The following is a 20,025-nucleotide window of genomic DNA, read 5'->3' as shown; positions in this document are numbered from 1 at the left end:
CCTGCGGGGGGGGTCCCGGGCAGGGGAGCGTGGGGACACTCGTGTCACGAGTGCGGGGGTTCTCGGCAGCCCAGAGCTCAGGGGTGACGAGGGTGGGGCTGTCGGTGGCCCTGTAGCGGCGTGTCACGAGTGTGGCAGGTCTCAGCAGCCCTGTTGGCCACGTGCCACGAGTTTGGGGGGTCTCAGTAGCTGCAGACACACTCGTGTCATGAGTGTGGGAGTTCTCAGCAGCCCTGTACCCACCTGTCACGAGTTTGGGGGGTCTCAGCAGCTCTCCCCACGTGTGTCACGAGTTTGGGGGGTCTCAGCAGCTCTCCCCGTGTGTGTCACGAGTTTGGGGGGTCTCAGCATCACTCCCCGTGTGTGTCACGAGTTTGGGGGGTCTCAGCAGCTCTCCCCACGTGTGTCACGAGTTTAGGGGGTCTCAGCAGCTCTCCCCACGTGTGTCACGAGTTTAGGGGGTCTCAGCAGCAGCAGCTGTGTCCCCCCCATGTCGCAGGCGGGGCCAGTGGGTCCCCAGCAGCCCCTGTCCCGTGTCACGAGCACGGGGGGTCTCGGCAGCCCCCATCCCGCTCTCGGCGTCCCCTCCGTGTCCCGGAGCGCGCTGTCCCCGGAGCTGGCAGCGCGTCCTGGCCGCGGCGCCGGAGCGTGTCCTGCGCTGGCCCTGCCACCCCGGCGAGGCCCCTCGGCTGGCAGTGACCCTTGTCCCCGCTCTGGCGGCCGTGCCACGGCGTCACGTGGGGCACAGGGCACCCGCGGGGCCACCGGAGCCACCGCGGCGAGCCCGGAGCAGCCGCGGCGCCGGCCGGAGCCATGGACGGAGCCACGGACGGACGCACGGACAGGTGGGGAGGGGACGCACGGACAGGTGACACCGGGGGTGGCGGGGACACGAGGCCACGCTGCTGGAGGCTGTTCCCGTCCCACTGGAGCTTGGACTGGTGTCCCTGTCCCCGGGCCAGGTGGCCCCGTCCCAGCTTTCCCAGTCCCAGCTTTGCCAGTCCCAGCTTTCCCAGTCAGAAGTGTCCCTGTTCCATAGATCCCAGTCCCTGCTTCCAGTGTCCCCATCCTCGGCGCCCCAGGTGTCCCACTGCTCAGTTTCCCACTCTCCCATATCCCAATCCCAGCATCCGCCTGACTCCAAGGAACCCTTGGATTGTGCCCAAGGAGGGGGGGACACCCCGGGGCTGCCCCAGCACCGAAACCCCCCCAGTGCCGGGTCCCTGGGGGAGCTCAGCCCCCCAGGAGCCCCCAACCCCCTCCTGGGGGGGTGTAGGGTGGGTGTAGGGTGCTGTAGGGTGCTTTAGGGTGCTGTAGGGTGCTGTAGGGTGCTGTTGGGTGGATGTGAGGTGGGCACAGGGGGTTTTTGAGGGTGCAGGGGGGTTTCCCAGCAGGTTCCCCCCTCTCCCGCCCCCTCCCCACATTCCCAGCTCGTGGCTGGGAGCCCCCCTGGAGCAGTTGCCCACCCCGGCGCTGACCCTGGACCAGGCCACGCTGCGCGGGAACGCGGAGCGGATGCGGGAACGCTGCCGGGCCCTGGGGCTGCGCCTGCGCCCCCACGTCAAAACACACAAAACCCTGTGAGTGTGACCCCAGAACCCCCCAGTATCCCCCAGTATCCCCAGTAGCCACCCGGTGTCCCCCCAGAATCACCCCTCATCCCTCCAACCTCTTCCCTGCATCCCTCTCAGCGTCACCTCAGCACCCCTCAACCTTCCCCCAGCTTTCCCCCGGCACCTCCCCCATCCTCACCCCAAAATCCTTCTGCAGCATCCCCCACCCTCCCCATCGGCCCCTCTGCGTCATCCCCCCAGCATCCCCCAGCTTCCTCCCCAGCATTCCCCAGTTTCTCAAGCATCCTCCCAGTCTCCCTCCCAGCATTCCCCATATCCCCCCCCAGCATCCCCCACCTCCCTCCCCAGTATCCCTCCATTATTCCCACAGAATCCTCCCAGTACCCCCCATCCTCTCCCTTAGCACCCAGCACCTTCCCAGGATCCCTTCCATCACCTCCACCTTCCCCCCAGTATCTCCCCATCCTTCCCAGTATCCCCCCACCATCCTCCCAGTATCCCCCATCTTCTCCCTTAGCACCCAAGTTCTCCCCCAGGATCCCTCCAGCATTTTCCCAGTTTCCCTCCCAGCACCCCCTCATCCTCCCAGTATCCCCCAACCTTCCCCCCAGTATCCCCCCCCTGTCCTCCCAGTACCCCCAGCTCTCCCTTAGCACCCAACGTCCCTCCAGCACCTTCCCAGGATCCCTTCCAGCTCCTCCTCACCCTCCCCCTCATCGTCCCCACCTTCCTCCCAGTATCCCCCAGTATCCCCCCACCATCCTCTCGGCATCCTCCATCCACTCCCTTGCACCCAGCTTCTCCCCCAGGATCCCTCCAGCATCTTCCCGGGATCCCTCCCAGCACTTCCTCACCAGCCCCACCTTCCCCCCAGTATCCCCCAGTATCCCCCAGTATCCCCCCCATCCTCCCAGTACCCCCCAACTCTCCCTTAGCACCCAGCACCTTCCCGGAACCCCTCCCAGCACCCCCTCAGCATCCCCCACCTCCCCCCCAGCACATTCCCACATCGCCCCTCATCCTCCTCATCCTCCTCATCCTCCTCCTCCTCCTCATCCCTGAGTCCCTGATTCCCAGGGAAGGGGCGGAGCTGGCCACGGGCGGGACCCGCCGGGGCATCGTGGTGTCCACGCTGGCCGAGGCGCGGTTCTTCGCGGCCGGGGGCTTCGATGACATCCTGTACGCGTTCCCGGTGCCCGCCTGGCGCCTGGCCGAGTGCTCGGCGCTGGCCCAGCGCCTCCAGGCATTCCAGCTGCTCCTGGACAGCCCCCAGGGGCTGGAAATGCTGCTCCAGAACCCCCTTCCCGGCGGGAAGCGCTGGCTCGTCTGGCTCAAGCTGGACTGCGGGAATGGCCGGGGTAGGTGACCCCCAAATCCCAGCCGGGGTGCAGGCAGGGCGCAGCGTGTCCTGTCCCGAGGGGGTTTCACCCAGGATGGGCCGTGGGGTGGGATGCTCTGTGTGCCCCTCCGGATCCAGAATCCCAACCAGGATGGGGCATTGAAGTGCCCCCGAAAGTCATTCTTCAGGGATGTTCCTTGGGGAATGGTGTCCCGTGTCCCTCCAAGCCCCCAGATCCACCATCCCAAGCAGGATGGAGAATCCAAGCCACCCCAAAGCCATTTTTCCCGGCCACGCCTGCAAAGGGGGACCTTTAACCCCCTTCCCTTCCCTCCCCAGCCCCATTCCCACCGCCAGGATGCTCCATGGCGTCCCCGTGTCCCCTCACCCATCCCCCTCCCCTCCCCCAACGCGGGGGATCCCAAACCCCCCTCCCACGCTCGTGATCCCCTCGGGCAGCCGGGATTCGTCCCACGGATCCCGAGGCCCTGGCCCTGGCGCGCGCCATCGCCGAGGGGTCCCCGGAGCTGGTGACACTGGTGGGGGTCTACGCCCACTGCGGGAACACCTACGGCTGTCGCGACATCGCGGCCATCCAGGCCATCGCCAGGGCCACCACCGCCGCCGTGCTGGAATTCGTCACCGCGTGAGTGCCCGGGGTGCGCGGGGCCGCGGGGATGTGGGGATTCCGGGGATGTGGGGATTCCGGGGATGTGCGGATTCCGGGGATGTGGGGATTCCGGGGATGTGCGGATTCCGAGGGTGTGGGGATTCCGGGGATGTGCGGATTCCGGGGATGTGGGGATTCCGGGGATGTGGGGATTCCGGGGATGTGCGGATTCCGGGGATGTGGGGACTCCGGGGATGTGCGGATTCCGGGGATGTGGGGATTCCGGGGATGTGCGGATTCCGAGGGTGTGGGCACCCCGGGGACGTGGGGACAGGAAGGGTCAAGGCGGCCGCTGTCCGCACATCCCGAAGTGCGGCTGTCGGCTGTAAATGTGAATCGCCCCCATAAAGGGGCCCTCAAAGCCCCCCCGGGGGGCGCCGGGGGGCGGCGGCGGCGCCGCTCGCCTTTGATGTGGCGGCGGTGGCGAGTTGTGACCCGGGGCAGGGTCCCCTCCCTCCTCCCCGCCACCCTTTCATCCCGGCGGGGGCTCGCATCCTGCAGGGAATTGCGGCCGGATGGCTCCTGCTGGGAAAAGGGGGAGGGACCTCCACCCCCCCACCCCGCCAGGGACAGGGATGTGCCCACCTGGGGACACGTCCTGGGGGTGTCCGGCCCAGCCCAGCGCGTGGTGGCACCGGGGAAATCCCAGATCCCCGCCCCAAAATTCGGGGGCTCCCAGGCGCATCTGGGGGCTGGTTCCGAGCACATCTGGGCGTCCTGAAACATCTGGGAGGGGTCCCAAGCACATCTGGGGGGTGCTCTGGGACATCTGGGAGGGGGGCCCAGGCATAAATGGGGTGCTCTGACACAATTTGGGGGGGGGGGGTGTCTCTGGAACATCTGGGCGCGGTTCAACACATCTGGGGGGGATCTCCAGCTCATATGGGTGGATCTCGGGCACATCTGGGGATGCTTGGGCACATCTGGAGAGCGCTCTGCCACATCTGGGGGGATCTGGAGGGACCCACACCGGCCCTGAGCCTTTGAGGGGGCTCCCTGGCACATCTGGCTGGCTCCTGGGCACATCTGGATGTGTCCCCAGCACACCTTGAGTTCTCCCTGGCACACCGAGAGAGGCTCCACCACAACTGGATGGCTCCCTTGAGTGTGTGGGGGGGGCTCCCTGGCACATCTGGGGCACCCAAAGGTGCAGCACCCACCTCTGGTGTTGTTCCCGGGGGTGCCCAGGGGTGACAGACCCACCTCTGGTCACCTGGGGGTGACGTCCCCCGCCCCGATCACCCCGAGGGTGCTCCCCGTGTGTCCCCAGGCTGCGGCAGGCGGGCATCCCGTGTCCCCAGGCCACCATCGGCTCCACCCCGTCCTGCAGCCACCCGGTGCCGGAGATGTCGCAGCTCACCGAGGTGCACCCGGGCAATTACCTCTTCTACGGTGAGCGGGACGGGCTCTCCCCGGCCGGGTGGGACCCCCCGAGGATGGGTGGGACCCCCCCAGGCTGAGCCCGTGTCCCCCGCAGACCTGCAGCAGACCCAGCTGGGCTCGTGCCGGCCGGAGGAGGTGGCCATCCGTGTCCTCACCAGGGTCATCGGCCACTACCCCCACCGCGGGCAGCTGCTCGTGGACTGCGGCTGGGCCGCCCTGAGCCTGCACGGCCGCGACCGGGGACCCCCGGGCTGTGCGGCCATCGAGGGCCACCCCCGGCTCAGGTGACAGCGCCGGGGAGGGTGGCGGGAGCGGGGGGGACGGGGGTGACGCGTGTGCCCCGTGTCCCCGCAGGCTGGTGGGGCTCACCCAGGAGCACGGGCAGGTGGAGGCTGTGGATGGCGAGCTGGATTTCGAGCAGTTCCCGGTGGGAAGCACCTTGGCGCTCATCCCGTACCATGTGAGTGTCAGCCCCGCGTGTCCCTTGTGTGGCAGCCCTGTGCCCACGGCTCGGTGTCCCTGTGTCACAGCCCTGTGCCACAGCTCGGTGTCCCCTTTGTCACAGCCCTGTGCCACGGCTCGGTGTCCCCCGTGTCACAGCCCTGTGCCACGGCTCGGTGTCCCTGTGTCACAGCCCTGTGCCACGGCTCGGTGTCCCCTCTGTCACAGCCCTGTGCCACGGCTCGGTGTCCCTGTGTCACAGCCCTGTGCCACGGCTCGGTGTCCCTCTGTCGCAGGCCTGTGCCACGGCTCGGTGTCCCCTCTGTCACAGCCCTGTGCCACGGCTCGGTGTCCCTTGTGTCACAGCCCTGTGCCACGGCTCGGTGTCCCTCTGTCACAGCCCTGTGCCACGGCTCGGTGTCCCTTGTGTCACAGCCCTGTGCCACGGCTTGGTGTCCCCCGTGTCACAGCCCTGTGCCACAGCTCGGTGTCCCTGTGTCACAGCCCTGTGCCACGGCTCGGTGTCCCTTGTGTCACAGCCCTGTGCCACGGCTCGGTGTCCCTCTGTCACAGCCCTGTGCCACGGCTCGGTGTCCCCTCTGTCACAGCCCTGTGCCACGGCTCGGTGTCCCTCTGTCACAGCCCTGTGCCACGGCTCGGTGTCCCTTGTGTCACAGCCCTGTGCCACGGCTCGGTGTCCCTGTGTCACAGCCCTGTGCCACGGCTCGGTGTCCCTCTCTCAGCCCTGTGCCACGGCTCGGTGTCCCTGTGTCACAGCCCTGTGCCACGGCTCGGTGTCCCTTGTGTCACAGCCCTGTGCCACGGCTCGGTGTCCCCTCTGTCACAGCCCTGTGCCACGGCTCGGTGTCCCCTCTGTCACAGCCCTGTGCCACGGCTCGGTGTCCCTGTGTCACAGCCCTGTGCCACGGCTCGGTGTCCCTGTGTCACAGCCCTGTGCCACGGCTCAGTGTCCCTCTCTCAGCCCTGTGCCACGGCTCGGTGTCCCCTCTGTCACAGCCCTGTGCCACGGCTCAGTGTCCCTCTCTCAGCCCTGTGCCACGGCTCGGTGTCCCTGTGTCACAGTCCTGTGCCACGGCTCGGTGTCCCTCTCTCAGCCCTGTGCCACGGCTCAGTGTCCCCTCTGTCACAGCCCTGTGCCACGGCTCAGTGTCCCTCTCTCAGCCCTGTGCCACGGCTCGGTGTCCCTCTGTCGCAGGCCTGTGCCACGGCTGCCATGCACCCCGTGTACTTCGTGCACGCTGCCGGGAAGGTGGTGGAGCTCTGGCGCCCCGTGCGCGGCTGGTAGAGGGGAGAGAGAGGAGATTCGGGGGGATGCACCCGCACCCAGACCCTGCACCGAGACCCCGCACCCACAGCGAGATCTTGCACCCAGGAGACCCCGCACCCTCGCCCCTCCGAGCCCACTCCGAGCCTGTGCACCCCCGCTGGGGTCCCGTGGCCCTGTCCGGGTCCCGCGCCCACTCCAAGACCCCGCACTCGCTCCCACGCCCTGCGCCCACCCCAGGTGCTGCACCCACACCGGGGCTCAATAAAGCTGTTTCTCCTGCTTCCAGGCAGTTATTCCCTCGGGGAAGGGCCGTGGGGAGGCGGAGGGGGTGGCACCGCCTCTTCGGTGCCCTCGATCCCAGTTCGCACCAGTCCGCTCCAAGTTGGGCCCGTCCCGGTGGGAGCGCCCCGGGCGGGATTCGAACCCGGCACCCAAAGAGCTGCGAGGGGCGGAGCTCCATTCCTGGCCACGCCCCCAGTCGCGCGCAGCCAATGAGAGCGCGCCCCGCCCGGCCCTGCCCGGGGGAGCCACGCCCAGCCCGGCCCGGCCCAGGCGCGACGGGGCGGCCGAGAGGAGCCGAGCGCGGCCGAACCGGGACCCGGCGGGGCCGAACGGAGCCGAGCGGGGCCGAGCGGGGCCGAAACGAGACCCAGCGGAGCCGAACGGAGCCGAGCGGGACCCGACGGGACCGAACCGGACCCAGCGGGACCGAACCGGGACCCAGCGGAGCCGAACGGAGCCGAACCGAAGCCGAGCGGTGCCGGACGGGATCGAACCGGGCGGAGCCGAAGCGGTTCGGAGCGGCTCGGCCCCGCTCGGCTCGGTTCGGCCCGGCCCGGTGCGGGGGTCCCGGGCCGGTGCCGGCGATGCGGCCGCTCCCGGTGCCGCTGCTGCTGCTGCTGCTGAGCCCGGTGCGGGACGGGACCGGGAGCGGGACTGGGAACGGGCCGGGCCGGGATGGGACCGGGACCGGGAGCGGGACTGGGAACGGGCCGGGCCGGGATGGGACCGGGACCGGGAGCGGGACTGGGAAAGGGCCGGGCCGGGATGGGACCGGGACCGGGAGCGGGACTGGGAACGGGCCGGGCCGGGATGGGACGGGCCGGGTCTCCCGCTGCCCCCGGGGCGCTCCGGGTCACTTCGCTCCGTGGCTTTTGTTGAAGTTTTTGGGGTTTGATTCGGTTCAGTTTGGGCCATTTCGGTTCAGTTCCTTTTCTTTCATTTTATTCCGTTTTCCTCCATTTTTTTCCTCTTTATTCTCTTTTATTTCCGTCGGTTATTTTCTTTTTCTTTTCCTTTTTAAAAATTTTTTATCGTCCCTTTTTAGTACATTTTCTCTTCTCTTATTTTTGTTTTCCTCTTTTATTTCTTTCTTTTTTGAATTTTATTTTTTTATTTTCCTTTTTAATTCTATCGCATCTTCATTCCTTTATTTCCTCTTATCCTATTTTACTTATTTTCCTTTATTTTCCTTTATTTTACTTTACTTTCCTTTATTTCAAGTCATTTTCCTTCCTTTCATTTTAATTTACTTCATCCTTTCCTTTGCTTTCCCTTCACTTCGTTTATTTTCATTCCCGTCCGTTTCAATGCCTTTTATCTCTTTTTTATTTACTATTTATTCCCTTTCCTTTTTACTCTTTCCGTTTGATTCCCCACTTCTATTTATTTCCCTTTCTCATCATTATTTATTTTTGCTGCTCCTCAATCCCTCCTCCCACTCTTTTCCCTCTCTAATCCCCCTTTTCCATGCTTTTGGGGGGATCCCAGCGGGAATTCGCGGGGCCCTGGAGCGAATTAAGGGGAAACTGAGGCAGCCCCTCCCCCCTGTGCCCGCAGGTGCCGGGGCGGGGCGGGGGGTGCCCCCCGTGTCCCCCCGGTGTCCCCGAGCCCTGCGACAGCCGCTGCCCGCCCTGCGCCCGCAGTGAGTACCCCAAAAACACCCCGCACCCAGAGACACCCAAAAACAACCCCAAAACCCCAAAATGCCCCAAACCCGCAGCGCGGAGCCCCGCGGAGGAGGAGCCGGAGGAGCCGTGCCCGCCCTGCCCGCCGTGCACCCGTGAGTGGCACCGGGACCCCGGCGGGGGGACTGAGGGGGCTGGGCCGCGGGCCCCCTTTTGTGCCTCAGTTTCCCTTTTGTGCCTCGGTTTTCCCTTGGTGTGCCTCAGTTTCCCTTTTGTGCCTCAGTTTCCCCACGTTGCTCCTCAGTCTCTCCATGTCCTGCCCCGGTTTCCTCTCGTTCCTTACTTTCCAAACCTCGTCGTTCCTTAATTTCCCTATATTATGGCTCAAGTTTCCCTTGTGGTGCCTCAGTTTCCCCGTTTGTGCCTCAGTTTCCCCTGTCCTGCTTCATTTTCCCCACATCGTTCCGTAAGTTCCTCTTGTCCTGCCTCAGTTTCCCCCTTTTTTCCCCTCATTCCCTCTTTTTCTCCCTCGGTTTCCCCTCACGCCTCACTTTCCCTTGTTTATCTCACCCCCCCTTGTGCCTCAGTTTCCCCTTTTTTATCTCAGTTTCCCTCGTTTTACCCCATTCCCCCTTCTGTGCCTCAGTTTCCCCCTTTTTTCCCCTCATTCCCCCTCCTTGTGCCGCAGTTTCCCCCCGTGTCCCTCGGGGGAGGTGACGGCGGGAGGTGTCCCCAAAACCGAGGGTCACACCCCCTGCCCCGCCCCCCTCCCCTCTCCAAGGGGAAACTGAGGCACGGCCGGGAACGTCCGCATTCCCTTCCCCTTTTTTGGGGATCCCACAGACGAGGCCACGGCGCCGCTCCCTGAGGGGACCCCGCCGGTGTCGGGGGACCCCCGAGTGACCCCGCCGGTGTCGGGAGCCCCCCCCGAGCCGCCCCCCGGGGACATCATCCCCCTGTACTGCGCCCTCCTGGCCGCGCTCGTCGTGGGGCTCGTGGCCTACGTGGCCTTCAAGTGGTGAGTGGGGGGTCCCGGGGGGGGACACGCGGGGATTTGGGGACCCCCGGTGACCCCCCCCCCGTGTCCCCCCAGCTGGGACACCTGCAGGAAGAAGCGGCAGCTGGACAAGGCGAGGGACGCGGGGGACGCGGGGGTGGCGGCGGACGGGGAGAAGCTGCGGGGGACAGCGGCGTCTGCCCGGACAGCCCCGGCCTGGAGCCCCCCCGTGAGCGCCCCGGGATCGGGGGGGGTGGGGACACCCAGGCCTGGGGGGTCTGGGGACATCCGAGGGTTTGGGGACACCCAGGCCTGGGGGGGTCTGGGGACATCCGAGGGTTTGGGGACACCCAGCCCCGGGGGGATTTGGGGACATCCGAGGGTTTGGGGACACCCAGCCCCGGGGGGATTTGGGGACATCCGCGGGTTTGGGGACATCCGCGGGTTTGGGGACATCCGCGGGTTTGGGGACACGCAGCCCTGGGGGGGTTGGGGACATCCGCGGGTTTGGGGACATCCGAGGGTTTGGGGACACCCAGCCCTGGGGGGAATTGGGGACATCCGCGGGTTTGGGGACATCCGAGGGTTTGGGGACACCCAGCCCTGGGGAGGGTGAGGGTTTGGGGGCACCTGAGAATTTTGGGGTGGATGGGATAGGATGGGATCAGGGAGCACCTGGATGGGGTTGGGAAGCCCCCAAATGGGATTAGGGAGCACCTGGATGGGGTCGGGGGTCCCCTACTCCTCCCGGTGGGGCTCGGGAATCGCCCCCATCCCTCCCTCGGTCCCTCTGTCCCGGTGTGGAATTCCGGGATGCTGATCCCGTCCCTCCCCGCAGCCCCCCCGGAGGGTCCCTCCCCGCTCCCGGGGTCCCCGCGGCGCCAGGAAGAGCCGGGAGAGCTGGAGCGGCTCCTGGAGCTGGGGACACCCGGCAGCGAGCGGCGCGGCCCCGGGGCGGCCCCGGGGGACATCACCTCCGCCGTGTGACCCCCCCGGGACACCGGGGCCGCGCCGGTGGCTGCTCCCGGGGGGGTTCCCGCTTCCCGATGGATTCCTGGGGTTTTTTACGTGGGTTTTGTACTTTTTTAGGGATTCTGGGGGGCGGGACAGGGACCTTTGGTGGGGGTATTAAACGTGTCACTGGGTGCCACCAGGGTTTGTGTCCTTGGGTGTCCGTGTGTCCGTGCGTGTTCCCGGGGTGTGTCCCCTCGGGTGTCCCCAGTGTCACCAGGTGCCTGTTTGTCCCCAGGATGTGTCCCCTGGGCATCCCGAGTGTCCCCAGGTGTCCATGGAATGTGTCCCCTCAGGTGTCCCAAGTGTCCCCAGCTGTCCACGAGTCCCCTCAGGTGTCCGTGTGTCACCAGGATTTGTGTCCTCGGGTGTCTGTGTGTCCCTGGGATGCACCCCAAGTGTCCCCACGATGTGTCCTTGGGTGTCCCTGCATCCCTGGGATGTGTCCCCTCGGGTGTCCGGAGTGGGTGTCCCCAGGTGTCCGTGTGTCCCCAGGAGCTGTCCCCTCAGGTGTCCGTGTGTCCCTGGGATTCTGGCCATCCCTGTGTGTCCCCACGTTTGTCACTGGGATGTGTCCCGGGGTGTCCCAGACAGACTCCAGGCGTGGGTGGCCCCAGGAGGAGGAGGAGACACCCCAAAGTGCCCAAGGCAGGTGGCACCGGGCACAGAAAGAGCCATTTTTAACCCCAAAATGCTCCCGTGTCGCCCCAAACCTCCCTTCCCCTTCCCAGGGGTCTGGATTCCCGGGAATGCTGAGGGTGACAGGAGGTCCCCAAGGGAGAGGGGACATCCCAAGCCACGTCCCCTCTGTGGCCCCGCCCGGCATCGGTTTTGGGGTTCGGGGTCTTTTGGTTGTTTTGTTTTGTTTTTCTTTTGATTTTTTATTTTTTTCTCTTTTTTTGCTCCTTTTTTTTTTTTACATAAAAAGTTCCGTAAAAATTGGATAAAGTAAAATGCTCGAAGCAGTAAAATCAATCTTATCAACATGGCCAGAAATCCGCAGTATTTACAGGGAAAACGGGAGGAAAACCTCGCGGAACCAAAAGGAAAACCAAGGAAACAACCCCAAAAAAAAAACCCAAAAAAACAAAAAAAACCTTGGGAATAACCCCCAAAGTCTCCTGCCAAACGTTCCCGTGGGATCGGCACGTTTGGGGCTGAAAGCAACGGGAAAAAAGCAAATTATTATCAATATATTCACATATACGTTAAAATATAATACAGAGCTTGGGAGGAGAGCCGGGCTCAGCAAAGCCTGGATCGGGAAAAGCAGGCTTGGGAAAGCCCGGCTCGTCCGCGGCGGCGGGAACGGAGTTTGTTTTCCTTAAAAAAACAAAAATTTATCATCATCATCATCATCAATTCACAGGTTGGTGGCTCGGAAGGGCGAATCCCGGTGGGACTCGGGGCTCCCGAGGGCCGGGGGGTCATTCCAGGGGCTATTCCAGCTCCGTGTCCTCTTTGGGCTTGTAGAGGATCCCGAATTTCTGCATGTACTTCTTGATGTATTCCTTGGTTTTGTGTTTGACGTTCTCGTTGCACTCCAGGTCCTCGGGGTTCTTGCAGTACTTGAGCTCCTTGTTCATCACTCCGTGGGTCAGCTGCGGAGAGGCCGGGAATGCCGCGGGAATGCCGCGGGAATGCCGGAGTCAGGCCCGGAATTCCCAGCGAGCCGAGGCCTGGGCACTCCCCAAGCCACTGTGCTGCTACTTCCCAAATATTTCTGCTGATTTCCAAATGTTCCCTGAGCTACTGTCGTATTACTCCTCAAATATTCCTCAAATATCCCCCAAATATTCCTCAAATTTCCCCAAATATCCCTCAAATATCCCCCAAATATCCCCCAAATATTCCCCAAATTTCCCCAAATACCCCTCAAATATTCCCCAAATATCCCTGAAATATTCCTCAAATATCCCCCAAATATCCCTCAAATATCCCCCAAATACCCCTCAAATATTCCCCAAATATCCCCCAAATATTCCCCAAATATTTGGTGTTCCCCCAATATCTGCCATTATTTTCCAAACTTTCCCCAAGCTATTTTCCTGGTATTCCCCAATTATTCGATTATTTCCCAATATTCCCTGAGCTTCTCTCCTATTATTGCCCAAATCTTTCCTGTTATTCCCCAAATATTTCTCAAATATTCCCTAAATATTTGGTAGTGTTCCTTCAATATGTATTATTTTCCCAACATTCCCAAGCTATTTTCCCATTACTCCCTAAACATTCCCCAGCCATTCCCCAAATATTGCCTATGATTCCCTAAACTCTTTTTCTATTACTTCCCAAATACTCTACTAATATTTCCTATTATTCCCCCAATCAATTTGCTGTTATTTCCCAAATATTCCCTAACATTTGAAATTGTTCCCCCCAATATTTGCTTTCATTTCCCAAATACTCCCTAAGATATTTTCCTGTTATTTCCCCATTCTTCAAATATTCCCCATTATTCCCCCAAATATTCTTAATGTTCCCTGTTACCCTCAAGCATTTCCTATTATTTCCCCAATGAATTTGCTATTATCCCCCAAATATTCCTTAAATATTTGATAGCATTCCCCAAATATTCCCTAAATATTTCCTATTATTCCTCCCTATAATTTCTCCATTATTCCACAATTATTTACTATTATTCCCCAAATATTCCCCAAACCATTTTGCTATTCCTCTCCAAGTATCACCTGAAAATCCCCCAGACATCCCACATTATTCCCCACACTGTTTTACTGTTACTCCCCAAATATCTCCCGTTATTCCCCACTCTTCCCTGTTATCCCCCCACCATTTCTCCTCCCCTTCCCTCTTCCTCGAGGCAGCTGGAAGCACTTGGAATGACACGATCCCCCTTCCTGGGGCCAGTCTTGTGTCCCCATACCCCACATCCCATATCCCTGTACCCCGTGTCCCCATATCCCCATGCCCCCTGTCCCTGTAGCCCCCATGTCCCTGTGTCCCCATGTCCCTGTGTCCCCATGTCTCCACATTTCCATGTCCTCATGTCCCCAATTCCCAAACCCCCATGTCCCTGTGTCCCCATGCCCTCATGTTTCAGCATCCCCGTGTTCCCGTGTCCCCATGTCCCACTGCCCCCACATCACCGTACCCTCCATGTCCCCACGTTCCCGCATTCCCATATCCCTGTGTCCCTGTTCCCATGTTCCCGTACCCTCCATGTCCCCACGTTCCCGCATTCCCATATCCCTGTGTCCCTGTTCCCATGTTCCCGTACCCTCCATGTCCCCAAGTTCCCGCATTCCCATATCCCTGTGTCCCCGTGTTCCCATGTCCCCGTACCCTCCATGTCCCCACATTCCCACATCCCCGTGTCCCTGCAGCCCCCACTCCTCCATTCCCCCATTCCCACCTTGCGTGCCAGGTGCTTGAAGTCCTCGGTGGTGGTGATCCGGCCCACCTTGCAGTCGGGTTTCCGGTAGGGATTCAGGCACTGCACGATGAACTGGGACATCTGCGGGACACAGCGCTGGATCCGGCTCCCCGCTCCCAGCATCCCACCCCATCCCACCCCATCCCTGGGCTGGCACAGGGATCACTCACCTCTTTCCTGAACACCTCCTTGCTCTTCTTGGCCAGCTCGCTGGACGTGTCGGCTTCTGCTGTCTTGGGCTTCTTGGAAGACTGGAGAAGGGAACACCGGGATGGCAACGCTTCCCTGTTCCCCCTTGGGGACAGTCCCACAGCCAGGCGGGCAGCACACGCTTCCAGCCCATTCCCAGGGAGCTTCCAGCCCATTCCCAGGGAGCTTCCCAGCCCCATGCCAGCACACTCCCCAGTCCAATCCAGTCTTCCCAGCCTGATCCCGATGGGCTTCCCAGCCCAGTGCTGCTGAGCTTCCAGGCCCAATCCCAGTGCACGCCCCAACCCATTCCCAACACCTTTCCCAGCTCTGTCCCAGAGAACTTCCCAGCCCAAGGCCAGCACTGATCCAGGTGCACTTCCCAGACAAATTCCAGCACACTCCCAACCCCAAACCCGGCATTTCCCAGCCCGGTCCCATGAGCTTTCCCACCCAGTCCTGCTGCTCTTCCCACCCTGATCCCACCAAACTTCCCGGCCCAGTCCCGGTGCACTCCCCAGTTCAATCCTGGCAGTCCAGGTGAGCTTCCCAGTTCATCCCAGTGAACTTCCCAGCCCGATCCAGGCACACTTCCCAGCTCATTCCTGCTGGGCTTCCCAGCCCAGTCCCGGAACGCTCCACACCCCAAAGCAGGCATTTCCCAGCCCAATCCCAGTGAGCTCCCCATCCCGACGCTGGCACGCTCCTCGCCCCAATCCAGGCACAATTCCCAGTCTAATCCCAGTCCAGGCCCAGCATTTCCCAGCCTGGCTCCTGGCATTCCCCAGCCTGGTCCCAACACACTTCCCAGCCCAATCCTGGCACAATTCCCAGCACACCCCGGTCACACTCCTGGGCTGGGAGGCACAGGGACCACTCCTTGCTCTTGTTTGCTTTGGAAAAAAAGCTGGAAAAAGAGCAGGAGCAGGTCCTGGGGCAGCCAGGCTGGTCCACAGCGGGAGCAAGGCCTGTGGTGGTGGATTTTCCTTCAGGAATTCCCTGGGAGGGCTGGGGCCCCCCACAAGCGTTCACACGGACTAACTTTAGCTACAGTCAAGATGAAGGGAATTTTCTAGGAATTTCTGGCTGCTTCCCTGAGTACTGATCCCTGATTCACTAGCGGAGTGGAATCCGCTCTGGCTGCATCCCGGAGCACATCCCTTCCTGCTGGACCCACACCCACCTCCCACACGCTCCCATCCCAAGCTCTGCCATCTCCTTGGAGCCTAGGGGAGGGAAAAGCGGCAATCCCTGCAACCAGCACCATTTTCTGGGAGAGGTCTGGGATCCAGCTCATCCCGACTTGGATTGTAAGGACGGGAAGAGCAAAAGGATTCGTTAAAGGTTTGGAAAGCCGGGGGAGGTTTCCCTTCTCCTTCTGCTCTTTGATGATGTCCCAATATTTCTTTTAATTAAAAAAATCCCACTTTTTTTCAAGTGTTGAACACTGAAAAAAGCAGGAGCCATCCCATCCCTTTCAATCCCTAAAAACGTGCCTGGAGGCTGGAGGGCAGAGCTGCAGAGCCGTGGGAGCAGAGGGACAGGGCGTAAATCAGCCGCGCCAGGGAGGTTTTATGGCCGAGGCTTGGCCGGAGCAGGGACATCAAAGCTCCTGCTCCGGCCCCAGGCTCGGCTGCCACTTCAAAAGGCCGGGAATGGGGAGCAGATGGCTCCGGATGGCTCCGGCACCAACGCCTGCAGTGCTCCATGGGCAAACCCTCATCATTCCCAAACCCTTCCCAAACCCCTCGTCATTCCCAAACCCCTCATCATTCCCAAACCCTTCCCAAACCCCTCATCATTCCCAAACCCTTCGTTCTTCCCAAACTTTTGTCATTCCCAAACCATTCCCAAACCCTTCCCAAACCCTTTGTTCTTCCCAAACCCTTCCCAAACCCTTTGTCATTCCCAAACCCCTCATCATTCCCAAACCCTTCATTCTTCCCAAACCCCTCATCATTGCCAAACCCTTCCCAAACCCTTTGTTCTTCCCAAACCCCTCGTCATTCCCAAACCCTTCCCAAACCCTTCATCATTCCCAAAGCCTTCTACAGCAAACCCTGCTCCACCCCCAAATCCTTCTCCATCCCCAAATCTTTCTCCACCAACCCTTTCTCCATCCCCCAACTCTTCTCCATCACCAATCCCTTCTCCATCATGAAATCCTTGTCCAACCCCAAAAATCCTTCTCCATCACCAACCCATTATCCACCCCCAAATTCTTTCTCCATCCCCAAACCCTTCTCCATCCTGAAATCCTTCTCCACCAATCCTTCCTCCACTCCCAAACCCTTCTCCATGACGAATCCCTTCTCCATCAGCAATCCTTTCTCCACCACCGAATCCTTCTCCATTCCCAAACCCTTTTCCATTCCCAAATCCTTCTCCATTCCTAAACCCTTCTCCACCCCAAACCCTTCCCCATCCAATCCCTCTCCGTGTGGGATGAGGGGAAAAATCGGTGTCTAAAATTGGCAGGGAAAATGAGGAGGAGAAATAAAAGCTCCATTTCCAAGCTCCTCCTCGTGCCAAAGTGCCAATTCCTCCTCGGAGAATTTTCCCTAATTTTAGGCTAAAATTGCATTTTAAATTTCTTTTAATATCAAAACCTCTTTATCAAGGCCTTCCTCCCTCACCTCCCCGAAGTGTAATCCCATAATCCAAAGCCTGCCAGGAAAACTAACACAGAAAAATGCCCCCAAATGGTGCTGTCGCTGTTTTTCAGCCTCTGGAGGAGACGGGAATGGAGAAGCCACAAAAACAGTGGGAAAACCAGCCTGGGATGGGATCAGGAAGCCAAATGTTTGGGAAAAGCTGGAGGAGCCTGACTGGGATTCTCTTCTCCAGCAGCTGGGATCTGCTCTGTTGACACTGACTTTTCCATGGAGAACCAACGGGCACAGACAAACCCATCCCAATTCCAAGCTTTTTCCATTTAAAAGGATGCAAAACCTTCGGCATCCAGCCCAGCGTCCCTGCCAGCCTTCCTGCTGAGCCACTCCCTCCAGAAAGCCGTTTTCCAAGGGGAAAAACAGGATTCCAAGGGTGTTTTAAAGGGAATGGCGACCCTGGCTTCCCACTCCTCTTGTGCCTTTCCATCAAAATCCTCCCCCACGGCCCAGGAACACCGGGAATAGCAGCCGCAGCTGTCGGACGCCGGAGCCGCGGTGCCGGTGGGTTTAATCCCTCCTGGGTGGGTTTAATCCACTTGGGAAAGGTGTGGGGTGGGGAGCAGGGTGAAAAATCCAAGGAATGTGGTTGTAATTTCAGGGTGGAAGCGTCGGAGGCGGGAGCCGTGACCATGGGAATTCAGTGCCAGGAAAATCCCGACCTTCCGGCCATCCTGGCCCAGAAGAAAAGGAATTGAAGCTCTGGAGTGAGTTGGAACCATCTCACCCTGAGTTCAGCCAGAGCCACGGCTCATCTCGGAATGAGGGATTCATGGATTCAGGGAAATTCAGGGATTTGGGGTTTGGAGCGAGCAGCAAAACCTGGAAGGAGCAGGGAGTTCATGTCCGGCCCGAGGTGAAGCCCTTGGATGGTCACCTCGGCCCTCAGCTCCTCCTCATCCCAGTTTATGGGATAAACCCCCACATTCATGGGAGCATCATTCCTTGCTGCTCCCTCTGCTGTGCAGGCAGCACGGAGACCCTCAAAATTCCATAGGAAAACAATTCCCAAGCTGGAAAGCACCAGCACAGCTCTATTCCCTCACTCGGAAGAGCCCAACCTTCTCCTCAGCACCTCCTTCCCATCCCAGGGATGCTCCCAGATACCTCCAAGCTGCTCTGCACCACTGAACTTCAGCTCATCCCTCCACAGGGATGCAACTCCCAGCTATTCCAGCTCCAAATCTCCCTTCAGAGCCTCAAATTAACATTTTCTTCATCAATCCCAACATCCTTCAACAATATTTGCAATCCTGAGATCCCGGAATCTCCAGGGAATGCCATGGGATAAAGGTGACACGGATCCAGGGGTAAGAATCCTTGAAAAGGCTTCCCTGGATTCCCCTGTGGAAGCAACAGCTCCTGGCTGTGCAGGGAGTGCCAGCTCTGAGCTCATTTTCCAATTAATTTCTTTCCAGGGAGATAAATATTTGTCCGTAATTTTGGCGGAGTGAACTCGCCAGGAATCCTGGCTGGAGCACTCGGAGGCGTTCCGGGAATGGGATTAACCCTTGGGATCCTGGCAGCACATGGAAAGGCAACAGCAGCCGTGTGGGATGTTCCTGGGTGCTGCAGGGTTCCAGGGTGCTGCTGCTTCCGCCTCCAGGAAAGTCACTCCCGGGAATGCGGGAGCACCGGAGCAGTGGGAGGATTGATTCCTTTCTTTCCATGGATCTTCTCCAGCTTTTTAAGGAATCAGAAAGATACAGGAAAGGCTCCTAAGCTACACCCTCAGTTTGTCCTTCTCAGTGTTATTCCCCCTCATTCCCATTTTTTTGGCCAGCTCCACACACGAGGTTGGAATGCAGGGCAGAACTTCAGGGAAGTCCGGTGTCCACTCGAGCTGTGGCCGCAACGGCCGAGCCCCAACAGAGCCACTCCAGAGGATCCGGGGTCACTTCTGTCCCCCTGCCACGCCCCGAATCCACACTGACCTCCCATCCCATGGTCCTTCCCAAGGATTTGCCTCCCTCACCTTCATGGGGTTCTCGTCGTACGTGGGGGTCCCGAGGTCCATCTCGGCCTCGTGCTCCAGGCTGGCGTCGTCCCCGGGGCTGTCCCAGGTTGGAGGATCCCACTGGGTTTGTCTGGAGGAAGGGAGACAGACCCTTAAAGAAACCGGGACCTGCTCATGGATTATCCCATCAGCTGGCACATCCGGAGTCCATCAGCCATCAGAATTCCTGACACGCGGAATTCGCGGCCTCGTCTTGCTCCTGATGCTGAGTTTGACGATTTCTAAGTTGGAGAAGGTTAAAACCAAGCAGGAAGAACAGGAAAAAGGGAATTTGCACCATTTTCCACCATGGTGACGCTGTGGGATCAAGGGATGTTCATCACCGGGATGAAATTCCCAGGATGGAAAGGTGGGAATGTCCCAGCAGAGACCCCAGCTGGGCCTCCTCATCTCATCCCGAGACTTCCAACCAGCACAGTTCACCAGTTCCTGCTCGACTGGTTTCAGTTCCAGGTGTTTGAAGGTCTCCTGCCCTGCTGTTGGTGTGCCAGGAAGCAGAGAGGAATCCAAAGGGAGATGGAAAAGATTACCGGATGCAGAGAAATGTGTGCCAGGAACAAGAACTGACAGCAGGAAATGGATATGGGAGAAAATATTCCTGGCTTATCCCTTCAGAGGTGGATCCCCATCCACACCTCCCACGGTGTTGGAAATGTAAAAAAAAATCCTTTTTAGAAGCTTAAAATTCGTTATAATTCCAGGTAATTCCATAGGGATTGATCCAAAACCTGGTTCTTCCCAAAACTAATGGGAAAGGTGTGGGGAAAACATTGGGAAAATCGCGTTCCTTGCTGTGGAGGTGGGAGTTGGGCTCTTCTCCCAAGAAACAAACGACAGGACAAGAGGGAACGGCCTCAAGTTGTGCCAGGGGACGTTCAGGTTGGGAAAATTCCTTCATGGAAACAGCTGTCCCTGGACAGTGCTGGAGTGCCCATCCCAGAGGGATCTCAAAGCCCTGTGGCCGCGGCACCTGGGGACAGGGGTCAGCGATGCCCACACTCACCTGGTGACCACGTGGTAGTAGTAGATCTTTCCCTCAGGGTCCCGGGCCGTTTTCCAGTTGGGAGGGAGGACGATGGTTTTGGGTTTGGGAGGGGACGGCGGAGGCAGATCCAGGAGGTTATTGGTGACCACCAGCTCAGGCTG

The 20,025-nt window shown here is 60.2% G+C and overlaps 3 protein-coding genes across 4 annotated transcripts in view; 2 read left to right on the top strand and 1 right to left on the bottom strand.

Annotated features, from left to right (window-relative positions):
- Positions 1 to 735: 735 nt before the first annotated feature.
- On the top strand, positions 736 to 6,738 carry LOC120409651 (D-threo-3-hydroxyaspartate dehydratase-like). The gene is made up of 8 exons (XM_039548352.1): positions 736 to 845; positions 1,431 to 1,580; positions 2,652 to 2,932; positions 3,373 to 3,559; positions 4,854 to 4,975; positions 5,061 to 5,250; positions 5,321 to 5,426; positions 6,624 to 6,738. The coding sequence occupies exons 1-8, from the start codon at positions 814 to 816 to the stop codon at positions 6,711 to 6,713; spliced, it is 1,158 nt and encodes a 385-aa protein (XP_039404286.1). The 5' UTR covers positions 736 to 813; the 3' UTR covers positions 6,714 to 6,738.
- Positions 6,723 to 10,754, top strand: LOC120409650 (basic proline-rich protein-like). Of its 2 annotated transcripts, XM_039548331.1 has the most exons (6): positions 6,723 to 7,606; positions 8,535 to 8,619; positions 8,698 to 8,757; positions 9,446 to 9,620; positions 9,696 to 9,828; positions 10,438 to 10,754. In XM_039548331.1, the coding sequence occupies exons 1-6, from the start codon at positions 6,740 to 6,742 to the stop codon at positions 10,729 to 10,731; spliced, it is 1,614 nt and encodes a 537-aa protein (XP_039404265.1). In that variant the 5' UTR covers positions 6,723 to 6,739; the 3' UTR covers positions 10,732 to 10,754. The 2 variants fall into 2 exon arrangements, with proteins under 2 accessions (XP_039404265.1, XP_039404264.1); XM_039548330.1 differs by having other exon boundaries at positions 8,535 to 8,757.
- A 1,036-nt stretch (positions 10,755 to 11,790) lies between these two features.
- SETD2 (SET domain containing 2, histone lysine methyltransferase) overlaps positions 11,791 to 20,025 on the bottom strand; it is a 50,764-nt gene continuing 42,529 nt past the window's right edge. The window contains 5 exon segments of the mRNA XM_039548326.1: positions 11,791 to 12,211; positions 13,984 to 14,085; positions 14,175 to 14,255; positions 18,838 to 18,949; positions 19,883 to 20,022. Coding sequence (XP_039404260.1) covers positions 12,050 to 12,211; positions 13,984 to 14,085; positions 14,175 to 14,255; positions 18,838 to 18,949; positions 19,883 to 20,022 — 597 coding nt within the window. The 3' untranslated portion in view covers positions 11,791 to 12,049.

This window comes from Corvus cornix, chromosome 2, assembly GCF_000738735.6.
Source record: "Corvus cornix cornix isolate S_Up_H32 chromosome 2, ASM73873v5, whole genome shotgun sequence".
NCBI lineage: Eukaryota > Metazoa > Chordata > Aves > Passeriformes > Corvidae > Corvus > Corvus cornix.
Note: the sequence above shows the minus strand (reverse complement) of the source record. Positions and strands in the feature narration are given on the sequence as shown.

Excerpts from the sequence above, each read along its gene's own strand:
- LOC120409651 (XM_039548352.1), top strand. The coding sequence starts at position 814 with ATGGACGGAGCCACGGACGGACGCACGGACAG. Across the intron at positions 846-1,430 it reads ACGGACGGACGCACGGACAG|CTCGTGGCTGGGAGCCCCCC; the intron begins GTGGGGAGGGGA and ends CCACATTCCCAG. Across the intron at positions 2,933-3,372 it reads GGACTGCGGGAATGGCCGGG|CCGGGATTCGTCCCACGGAT; the intron begins GTAGGTGACCCC and ends CCCCTCGGGCAG.
- LOC120409650 (XM_039548330.1), top strand. The coding sequence starts at position 6,740 with ATGCACCCGCACCCAGACCCTGCACCGAGACCCCGCACCCACAGCGAG. Across the intron at positions 8,758-9,445 it reads GCCCTGCCCGCCGTGCACCC|ACGAGGCCACGGCGCCGCTC; the intron begins GTGAGTGGCACC and ends GGGATCCCACAG. Across the intron at positions 9,621-9,695 it reads GCCTACGTGGCCTTCAAGTG|CTGGGACACCTGCAGGAAGA; the intron begins GTGAGTGGGGGG and ends GTGTCCCCCCAG.